General features: G+C 47.1%; 2 protein-coding genes across 2 annotated transcripts; both read right to left on the bottom strand.

Moving 5' to 3' along the window:
- Positions 1-569: 569 nt before the first annotated feature.
- Positions 570-2,446, bottom strand: LOC125444374 (olfactory receptor 2D3-like). The gene is made up of 2 exons (XM_048516784.1): positions 2,441-2,446; positions 570-1,526 (listed from the first exon to the last, which is right to left on the bottom strand). Exons 1-2 carry the CDS (start codon positions 2,444-2,446, stop codon positions 570-572), a joined length of 963 nt encoding a protein of 320 aa, XP_048372741.1.
- Positions 2,447-6,419: 3,973 nt separating this feature from the next.
- LOC125444373 (olfactory receptor 13C8-like) lies at positions 6,420-7,361 on the bottom strand. Its single transcript, XM_048516783.1, has one exon. The coding sequence runs from the start codon at positions 7,359-7,361 to the stop codon at positions 6,420-6,422; it is 942 nt and encodes a 313-aa protein (XP_048372740.1).
- Between the last annotated feature and the right edge of the window lie 3,818 nt (positions 7,362-11,179).

Raw genomic sequence — 11,179 nt, 5'->3', positions numbered from 1 at the left:
TCCAACAATAAACTGTGAGAGTTCACCATAACATGATTTTTGTGGTTCACTATGAGACACAGAGGGAATTGGTCACTGAGTGACTGGTTTTATTTAAGGGGATTTGTGGGAACACCAGACAACTACATAGGCAAGAGTTCTGATAAATGGGAGCACTGTTTCATACACTTTCACTGATGGGTTTACATCAAAGACTCACAGAATCACTGCCTCTTTCTTGGTCCATTCCAGTTCAAAAGTACCGTTTGCTCACACACAGATATACCTTCCTGCTCCTTCCTCTCAGTAGGGACAGATGGCCTTTGAAAAGAATTATGGGATTATCTCCTAAAATTTAATTCCCACGAAGAAACATCTGCTGACCATTCAGAGAAATCAGAATAATAAGGAAATGTTCAACATGGTCTTTATGGCTTATTTCTCTGTAGTGTGGCTGGTTTACCATTTATTGTCTCAAAGCTATGAAATAAAAACAACACTTTAAACAATTAGAAATCCAGTCTCTAGTCACAAACCATAGTGGGCTACTTCTGGACAAAATTAGGACCCAGGAAGGAAAAGGCTAATAGTCAACCTTTTTGTTCAGAGTCTTTTCTTCGGAGCACTCTGATTACGGCTGCGTGGACATCTTTATTTCTCAGGGTGTAAATGATAGGGTTAAGAAGGGGGGTGATCATAAGGTAAAAGACTGCGATTCTCTTGTCAAAGTCAGAACCCGATCCCAACCCTGGTCGCATGTACATGGTGATGACTGTACCATAGAACACCGTAACCACTACGAGATGGGAGGCGCACGTGGAGAAGGCCTTGCTCCGCCCCGCTCTTGACTTCATGTGTAACACTGACGACAGAATGAGTCCATAAGAGGTCAGAATAATTGATAATGGACCCAGAAGGATCAGCGCGGCTGTGCCCAAAACAACCCTTTCCGTAAGATGCGTGTCACCGTGTGCGAGCTTCAGCACTACCGGCAACTCGCAGACAAAGTGGTTGACGCGGTTGGGGCCGTAGTAGGGATGGCGGAAGGCGCAGCTCACGTTTATGGTTGCCAGGAGGATACCTACTCCCCAGCAGAAGGAAGCGAGCAGCAGTCGGCGCCACCTGTCCATGGCAGCTGCGTACGTCAAGGGGTGGCAGATGGCCAAGTAGCGGTCATAGGCCATGGCGCTCAGCAGAACGCACTCAGTGCCGCCCAGGGTCAAAATCAAATGCATCTGGACTGCACATCCTCTGAAGGAGATGGTTCTGTTTCCAGACAGAAGGTTAAACAGCGTCTGAGGCAACGAGTTGGTGACGTAACACATCTCCATGCCCGCCAGCTGAGCGAGGAAGAAGTACATGGGGGTGTGGAGGCGGGAGTCCACCCACACCAGAAGGATGACCGCTCCGTTCCCCACCAGAGTGAGCAAGTAAGTAATGAGGATGAGCACAAAGAGAAGAACCTGTACCTTGTGGTGGTTGGAGAGTCCCAGCAATACAAACTCAGTGACGGAGGTGAAGTTCTGAGCCGCCATTTTGGTTCCTTGCTTTCAGGGGGAAAAAGGAGAGAACAGGAGAGACGGTGGCCGTCTCTAGGAATGAGGCAGCTTGTAAAAAACAGGCATGGGTTCTCCCATTACTTTCATAAGCGAAGAAGAGAGACAAAGAAAAGTTGACTTACAACTCCTTTCCTTCCCCTCCCCGAAGTACTGACCTTGTTAGGCGGGTGGGGATGGGAGAGTTCTGAAGAACCATGAATGGTCCAAGGTTGCTCCATGTGGAGAAGCAGGGAAACAAACCCAGCTCACCAGATTAGAGACCACCGTTCACGTGAAGGAGTGGGGAATCGAACCCAGTTCTTCAGTTTAGAGTCCACTGCTTTTAACACTACATCACACTGGCTTTATGCTGAAAAAATGCCTAGCTGCATCTCTCTAAGTTTCTGAATAGAGAAATCTGGTTCATGGAGATCCTTTATCTGGAAATATAGAGAAACTGATGCATTCAAAGTGTAGACTCTTGGTCTAGGAGGCCAGTTTTGTAAACGGCTTTGGCCCCTGCTCTTCCAAGCAGTCTGCAGTTACTTCAAATGTGAGAATCCGCACAAATTGGCTCCTTTCACTGCCTAAGAAATCTCAGCTTTGAAAAACCTGACAGCAATCTATCCACCCCTTTCTGGAACTGTATCATGGTCTTTTAGGTAGCTGATAAAGACTGTAGATCTGCTTCCCTGGGACTGCTTCAGTCCCTTGATATCTTGGAATGGCTAATTGTTAGTTGTTTGTTAGCTTTACCTCTTGGGGCTGTTGAGCAAACTCAATAATTAGCTGTTGGGGGGGGGAATTCCTTGCAGGGCAATTTCAAACTGAGTTGTCCCCCTCTAAACCCATTAACTTCAGCAAACTTGGAAGATTCTCACAATGCGTAGGATGGGGCTATCAGTTTTACATTATTTATTTACTTCCATGATGCACATAGTCAGTTTGTTTACCCTGTTTTGGCAAGGGAGAAGAATAGCATATTTTCTGTGTTTTATCTGAAGCCCGCCTGTCTTCCGAGGAAATGAGAATGGGCATTTCTGCAAGATCTGTTGGCAAGCCTAACATCTGACCAGTGGCCAACTGAGTAGGCCTTCAAGATGCAAACTATTTTTGCAACCAAACAGAAAGGAAGGGCAGGGCTGGTGGATGATTCAAAGTTGTGAGCCCAGGCCACATTTCCACTAATGGTTGCAAGATACGGTCGTGGTCACATGGGTGACGGAAGGGGTCAAATGACTCTCCTAAGATGCATGGGGAATCTACTCAAATGGGTTTAAGTCAGTGGTGGGATTCAGCAGGTTCACACCACTTGAGCAGAACCAGTTGCTAAAATGGTGATTGTAAACAATCGGATGTTAAATTATTTGAATCCCACCACTGGTTTAAGTCTGTCATTTGCGAGCTCAGGTGGGGATTGGCCAATCACAGTGCCAGCCTCCTGCCCATGAAGAATTGAGGAGATGGAGAAAAAAATGGACTGAATTAAGTTTATCAATAACTGGAAACACAGAGAGAGGGGGGGAGAGGGAGGGAGAGGGAGGGAGGGAGAGGGAGAGGGAGGGAGGGAGGGAGGGAGGGGGAGAGGGAGAGGGAGAGGGAGAGAGAGAGGGAGAGGGAGAGGGAGAGGAGAGGAGAGGGGGGAGAGGGAGAGGGAGAGGGAGAGGGAGAGGGAGAGGGAGAGGGAGAGGGAGGGGGAGAGGGAGAGGGAGAGGGAGAGGGAGAGGGAGAGGGGGAGGGAGGGAGAGGGAGGGAGGGAGGGAGGGAGGGAGGGAGAGGGAGAGGGAGGGAGGGAGAGGGAGGGAGGGAGAGGGAGGGAGAGAGAGGGAGAGGGAGGGAGGGAGGGAGAGGGAGGGAGAGGGAGGGGGGGAGGGAGGGAGAGGGAGAGGGAGGGAGGGAGAGGGATAGGGAGGGAGGGAGAGGGAGGGAGGGAGGGAGGGAGAGGGAGAGGGAGGGAGGGAGAGGGAGGGAGAGAGGGGGGGAGAGAGATTTTTTTGAGTTTGAGGACTCGGACCTAGTAGAGAAAAGTGTGACTCCTGCTAATTTAGTAATCATAAGTAAGAACTAATTGAATTAAATTTTCTTTATTTTGATTAGGAAACAATTGTTAAATTTTCAACTGCATTTATAATTGGTGCAGAAGAAATCAGGAGCCAAGAGTTTTTCTTCTCTTTGGGGGCATATTTTAATTTCTATTGGTTGGTTTCCTTAAAAATTCAAACAACCCTCAATAAAACTGTAAATTGCTTAAAGGTAAATGTACCGGTCTTTATGTCACTATCGTACCAGAATGTCTAAAGTTGCCTAAACTGTGCTTTGAAGCTTTGCAACTGTTGTGGATTCTTTTAGCTGTTGTGCACTTGCTTGGGCTAACCAATAAACATGGTAGTTTTCTAGAATAAAGACTTTGAATCAATTGCCTTGATATGGGTACTGGGCTCCCTTTCCTGGAATTTAAATTTCCCCCCATGGTAGTGAATTCTCTGCCACATTTCTGCCACAGGAGGCGGTGATGGCCACTAACCTGGATAGCTTTAAAAGGGGTTTGGACAGATTTATGGAGGAGAAGTCAATTTATGGCTACCAATCTTGATCCTCTTTGATCTGAAATTGCAAATGCCTTAACAGTCCAGGTGCTCGAGAGCAACAGCCACAGAAGGCCATTGCTTTCACATTCTGCATGTGAGCTCCCAAAGGCACCTGGTGGGCCACTGCGAGTAGCAGAGAGCTGGACTAGATGGACTCTGGTGTGATCCAGCTGGCTTGTTCTTATGTTCTTATGTTTTCCTGGAAAACTGAGGGCCGGAGCTCTCCACAGCTCTTTTGGAGAGGCCACCCTTGACTTGCTCCTCTCCCTTCCAACGGTCTTGCCATGGGATGACTCGAGTTCATGGAAGTCTTTCTTCCTAGATCAGACCAGAAACCTTTATTAGGCATCAAAATAGAACATCAACAGAGTAGAAACAAACAAAATGAAGTAGCTGCAAAAAAAATGTATACGTACATATCCAGCATTCATGGAGGTTCATATAAACAGGAAAAGAAGAAGAAGAAAACCAAGGAATTCAGAGTGTTAGGGCCTTTCCTCACTTACCTTAAGCCCTGCGCTACTCTCCTCAAGTAGCGCAGGGTCCTGGGGTACTCCCCACAACATGGGCGGCGACAGCGCAGCCGCCCCGATGCTGCCGCTGTCGCGCCCCCTCAGCGCGCAGCATCCCTGGCGCTGGAGAAAACAGAGCCTTTTGATGACCGCGCGCTCTGCGGGGTCATGGGGACTCCCGGGCGCACACCAGGGATGCCGCGCGCTGGGGGGATCGGGGTGAGTGGGGAAACGCCCTTAGTCAGAAACTTGGCCACCATTTCCAACATTACAGGATCCTGGTTATTCAAGAGGTAGTTCAGTATAGAATTAAGGGAACAGGGGCCTGCCAGGAGAAAATAGTTGGGTATAAATCCCATGAATTTCAGGCAAACCAACAGGGTGTGCTCAAGCAACTCTTCGAGAGTTTGGCAGCAAGTGCAAGCACGCTTCCGATATGCAGATTTCAGAAACCTCTCTAGAGATAACGTGAGAGGGAACGTGTTGATTCTTGCCCTGGTGATTACCCATCTCAGTTTAGGGTCAGACAGTATATTTTAATAATCAGCTATCTGACATTTCCCGGGTATACTGTCAAAATGGAGGGGTGGACAGAAGCTCCTTGCTTTACCAATTGATGATTGCTATTCCTGATCAAATAATCGCTCCTTAATCTTTCTTCCTAACATATAACATACGTCTCTGGCCTGTAACCCCATTGGCTGCTGACAACGAAAGGAATAATAGAAGGAATTCATGGGTAATGGAGGAGTTTGGACTTATACCCCCCTTTCTCTCCTGTAAGGAGTCTCAAAGTGACTCAGAAACGTCTAGCATAAGCATAAGCATTTATTGTCATTGTGCACGCACAACGAAATTTACAGCAGCATTCCTCGATGCACACAATTTCAGACTCATACCCCATCCTCACTTTCCCCTTCCTCCATCCATCCCTACACAGCCCCAAACACATCAACACGAAGCCGCGGAGTTCAGCACCACCACAGCTCTAGAGTAGAAGCTGTCTCTAAGCCTCTTTGTCCTGCCGGATGGTAACAGTTCAAAAAGAGAGTGTGCTGGATGAGACGGGTCTCTCAGAATATTTTGGGCTTTCTTTAGGCTTCGGGAATTATAGAATTCTTCCAAGGAGGGGAGAGGGCCGCCGATAATCCTCTGTGCAGTAGTGATCACCCTTTGGAGCGCCCTCCTAGCTGCCACTGTGCAACTGGAGAACCATACACAGATGCAGTAGGTTAACACACTCTCTATAGCACAGCGGTAAAAGGACACCAGGAGTTTTCCATTCAGTTGTTGTTTCCTTAAAAGTCTCAGATAGTACAGTCTTTGCTGGGCCTTCTTAACCACCGCGGCAGTCTGTACGCCCCAGATCAGGTCCTCTTTAATCTTAATGCCCAGAAATGTAAAACTAGCCACCCGCTCCACTTGATCTCCATTTATAGTCAAGGGCTGAATTTCTGAGCTATTCCTTCTATAGCACTAGCATAGAAGAACAGTTTGGGTTTATACCAGGCTTTCCTAAAGAGTGTCAGCTTACAACCACCTTCCTTTCCTCTCCTCACAACAGACACCTTGTGTGGTAGGTGGGACTGATAGAGTTCTCTCAACAACAACCAAGACAGTAACTGAGAGAACTGTGACTAGCTCAAGGTCACCCAGCAACCTTCATTTGTAGGAGCGGGAAAACAAATCCAGTCCACCAAATTAGAGTCTGCTGCTCATGTAGAGCAGTGTGGAAACAAACCCAGTTCTCCGGACTATAGTCCACTGCTCTTAACCACCACACCATGCCAGGTCTCCAGGTATTAACGTTGTAACTTGGTTTTGAAGACCCATCTTTGGAACACTTTAACCGCTGCATTATGGACATCCTTGTTCCGCAGGGTGTAAATGAAGGGGTTGAGTAGAGGGGTGACCAAAACATAAAAGACGGCAGTTCTCTTGTCAACGTCGGTAGCTGTGCCCGACCGAGGTCTCATGTACATTGAGATGACTGTGCCGTAGAACAAGACGACCACAGCCAAGTGAGACACACAAGTGGAGAAAGCTTTGTGCCGTCCGGACGCTGACGGCATTTGCAAAACAGAGGCCAGAATGAGGCTGTAAGACGTCAGGATGACCGAAAGGGGAACCACGAGGATCACAACCGCTGCCCCAAAGATGACCGCCTCTGTCATTCGGGTGTCAGCGCATGCCAATTTCAGAACGAACGGCAGCTCACAGGTAAAGTGGTTGACACGGTTGGGGCCGCAGAAAGGGAGGCGAAGGGTGCAGCCCACATTCAATGTGGAGAGAAAGATGCCACCTGCCCGAGCGCCCGAAGCCAGCTGCACCCGGCGCCACCTGCCCATGGCGATGACATAAAGCAAAGGGTGGCAGATGGCCAAGTACCGGTCGTAGGCCATGACACCCAGCAGAAGGCCCTCAGTGCTGCCCATTGTTAATCCAACGTACATCTGTAAGGTGCAACGGGTGAAGGAGATGGCTCCATTGCCAGCTAGCAGGTGAGCTAGCGCTTGAGGCACCGAATTACTGATGTAGCAGATTTCCAGGCTGGAAAGGTGTGTTAAGAAGTAGTACATGGGGGTCTGGAGGTGGGAATCCACCTGAATCAACATGATGATGATCAGGTTCCCCATGACGGTAAGCAAGTAGAGGAGGAGGAGGACCACGAACAGCACAATCTGAATCTTGCGGTTGTTGGAAAGTCCCACCAAGTTGAACTGTGTGACAGAGGTGATGTTCATGCTATCCTGGGCTCCTGCCTGCAGAGAAAGGAGAGAAAGACATTTTTCAGAAAGGGTTCATCCTAAAAGAAGAAGCACCGCTTCATTGTCTGAAATACGGTATAGTCTGTCTCAGAAAAGGTATTGGTGGTGTTGTACATTCCTCCTCCACAGAACTCAACATGCTGGACCTTCTTTGTGGTAGAACGCTCTGCCTGTATCCTAGAAAGCCAGGGTGGTGTAGTGTAAAGACCAGGTGGATTCTAATCTGGAGAACTGAGTTTGGTTTCCTACTCCTCCACCTGAGTGGCGGAGGCTTATCTGGTGAACCAGATGTGTTTCCACACTCCTCTGTTCCTGCTGGGGGACCTTGGGCTACTCACGGTTCTCTCAGAACTCTCTCAGCCCCTCCTATTTCACCACGTGTCTGTTCTGGGGAAAGGAAGGGAAAGGAGTTTGTATGTCACCTTGAGTCTCCTTGCAAGAGAGAAAGGTGGGGTATAATCCAAACTCTTCTTCTTCTTCTTCTAGTGCAGTGGTGGCGAATCTAGGGCATGGGTGCCAAAGGTGGCACTCAGAGCCCTCTCTGTGGGCACGCACAAACAGAGTCGCCCCCCCACACACACACACATCTAGGCTGGCCTGGGCCGCTGGACTCAATTATTAGCATTAAACCTAAGACCTAGTTTTGGGGAAGTGTAGGTAACCCTGTTAAGCGATGTTAAACCTCACTGATTTTGATGTGAAGAACAAAAGCGTGATCCTTTACCTGGGAGTAAGCTCAGTTGCTGGCAATGGGGCTTGCTTCTGAGTAAACCCTCCTAGGATCGTGATTCACCCATTGGAAGAGTTGCATGGTTGCTTCAAAGCAAAGCCACCGACTACCACCAAGCTTACTCCCAAGTAACGCACGCCTCGGAGCCAACCGCTTTTTCTAAATGAAAACCTCAGTATTCAGGTTAAATTGCCGTGTTGGCACTTTGCGATAAATAAGTGGGTTTTGAGTTTCAATTTGGGCACTTGGTCTCAAAAAGGTTCACCGCCACTGTTCTAGTGCCTACCTAGTATTGCTCCCCACCGCCCATCCATTTGCAAGTAAAAATACATTTTGTCATTCAGTTTACCATATCAAAGTACCATGTTCAATAATGCACAAAATAATAGTTTTGACTAAGGCAGTGAATAAAAATGAATTATCGTATTCGTTCGGGACTATATTCTAATACGGAAGCATACCATTTTCTTGACCCCTGCACCTCAACTGACCGTACGAACATCTTTTTCTGAGACAGAGTATAGTGAAGAAGAACTGCCTTCCAGATATTATGGGTGGAGACTGTTTTTTGCATTTCTGGCTCCTCCCTGCAGGTTTCATTAAAGAAAAACATATTGTTCTCTCCTTACACAGGTGTAAGTTGGCAGCTAGGAAAATAAGGGACAATCTAGTGTCTATGAGAGCAGTTACCCAAAATTGATCTTATTGGTTGATTGGATGCCCTGACGGTGTTATGTTTTTTAAAAATCATTTTAAGGTTATTTATAAGCTTGAGCGATGCTGAAAAACATCAGTAAAATTCGGATGCAGCTTGATTCGGCTGTAAAATTTTTGTTCTAGCCGAATCAGCCGAATTCCTGATTTGGTATAATTTGTACTTCTGTGATTCTAATTTTAATGATAGTATGTATTTTATAAAATGTGAAATTAGTTTACAATATTTTGTAAAGGCTTAAGGCCATATGCAAGGAAACTCTATTCACCATACAGATGTAAATAGCTTGTTCTTCCTTCCTTTATCATCACAACTGGTCTGGGAGTTGGATGAGGGCTGGGATGAAATCGTGATGCATTCTTGTTGTCCTAACACATTCCATGGTAGATTAAGGTTGGGAATTTAAGCCTCTCAGATCTTTACCTAACCAAAGCACTACCAGCACAATGTGGTGGATAAGAGCAGGCATATTCTAATCTGGAAAATTGGGTTTGATGCCCCATTCCTACACATGAGCGGCAGACGCTAACCTGGAGAACTGGAATTGTTTCCCCACCCCTTCACCAGAAGCCTGCTGCGTGACTTTGGGCCAGTAACAGTTCTCTGAGAACTCTCTCAGATCCACCAACCTGACAAAGGCGTCTGTTGTGTAAAATCTTCTGCAACAACCTTGAAATCCATTGCTTTCACATCCTGCATGTGAGCTCCCAATGGCACCTGGTGGGTCTCTGCGGGTAGCAGAGAGCTGGACTAGATGGACTCTGGTCTGATCCAGCTGGCTTGTTCTTATGTTCTTAACACATATAATTTCTCAGGAGCTGCTTGCTTGCATAAGCTTGTGAGCAACTAGAAACGCCAGCGGGGATACAGTAAATGCAAGCAGCTACAATGATTCTTTTCTTAGATTTCCACTTCTTTTGCTCTGGATCCAACCCATTCGCGAGCTAAGAATATTGGTTTTCTAGGCTTTTGGACAAAGGGGACAGGGCCTGCATACATAGGTTCTACACCAACATTAGACTAAATGTGTTTGGTGCTGTCGTGGTGTAGTGGTTGAGAGTGGTGGACTCCAATCTGGAGAACTGGGTTTGATTCCCCACTCCTTGACATGAGTGGCAGGACTCTGCTGTGGTGAACTAGGTTTGTTTCCCCACTTGTGCACATGGAGGCTGATGGTGGCCTTGGGCTAGACACAGTTCTCTCAGAACTCTCTCAGCCCGGCCTACCTCATAAGGTGTGTGCTGTGATGAGAGGAAGGAAAAGCGTTTGTAAGCCACCATGAGACTCCTTACGGGAGAGAAAAGCAGGGTATAAACCCAATCTAATCTTCTTATTCTAGGATGTGTGATCCCATTTCCCTGTCTACTTGTATTGTGTAGTGGTAGTGACTGTAGCAATGGAAATTAAAAAGGAAAAATCATTGAGAACTCCTGCATTTTTTGCATTTTTCTAAAGACCAAAATGTGTGTGGGGAGGGGAATGCCCCCTCTTGACAAACTTAGGCCTTGAGGTCAGTGCAAGTTCCAGTAGAATAACACGTCAAGGCTGAACTCTTCTTCAGTTCAATTCAATTTACTGTGCCCATGACAACCAAAACAGCAAATGGAAATCTGCTCCCCATAATCCAATCCCAAATTGTAGAATCTTATTTTACCTCCATGTTTCTCCCGGGGTTTTTCAAGATCTACCCACAGGCACTGAGGAAAAGTTGCCCCATGCAGCTCTGTATAATCCTTCCCTTCCCCAGAGTGGTGACCTTGTTAGGCAGGTGGGGATGGGAGAGTTCTGAAGAACCATGAATGGTCCAAGGTTGCTCCATGTGGAGAAGCAGGGAAACAAACCCAGGTCACCAGACTAGAGGCCAGTGTTCACGTGAAGGAGTGGGGAATCGAACCCAGCTCTTCAGTTTAGAGTCCACTGCTTTTAACACTACATCACACTGGCTTTATACTGAAAAAATGCCTAGCTGCATCTCTCTAAGCTTTCGAATAGAGAAATCTGGTTCATGGAGATCCTTTAACTGGAAATATAGAGAAATTCATGCATTCAAAGTGTAGACTCTTGGTCTAGGAGGCCAGTTTGGTAAACGGTTTTGACCAATGCTCCTCCAAGCAGTCTGCAGTTACTTCAAAAGTGAGAATCCACACAAATTGGCTTCTTTCACTGCCTAAGAAATCTCAGCTTTGAAAAACCTGACAGCAATCTATCCACCCCTTTCTGGAACTGTATCATGGTCCTTTAAGTAGCTGATAAAGACTGTAGATCTGCTTCCCTGGGATTGCTCCAGTCCCTTGATATCTTGGAATGGTTAATCGTTAAGTTGTTTGTTAGCTTTACCTCTAGGGGCTG

The sequence above is a fragment of the Sphaerodactylus townsendi genome, linkage group LG15, assembly GCF_021028975.2.
Source record: "Sphaerodactylus townsendi isolate TG3544 linkage group LG15, MPM_Stown_v2.3, whole genome shotgun sequence".
Lineage (NCBI taxonomy): Eukaryota > Metazoa > Chordata > Lepidosauria > Squamata > Sphaerodactylidae > Sphaerodactylus > Sphaerodactylus townsendi.
The sequence above is the reverse complement of the archived record's forward strand: the minus strand, read 5'-3'. Positions and strand labels throughout refer to the sequence as shown.

Bases quoted from the DNA above. Each gene is read 5' to 3' on its own strand.
- LOC125444373 (XM_048516783.1), bottom strand. From the start codon at position 7,361: ATGAACATCACCTCTGTCACACAGTTCAACTTGGTGGGACTTTCCAAC.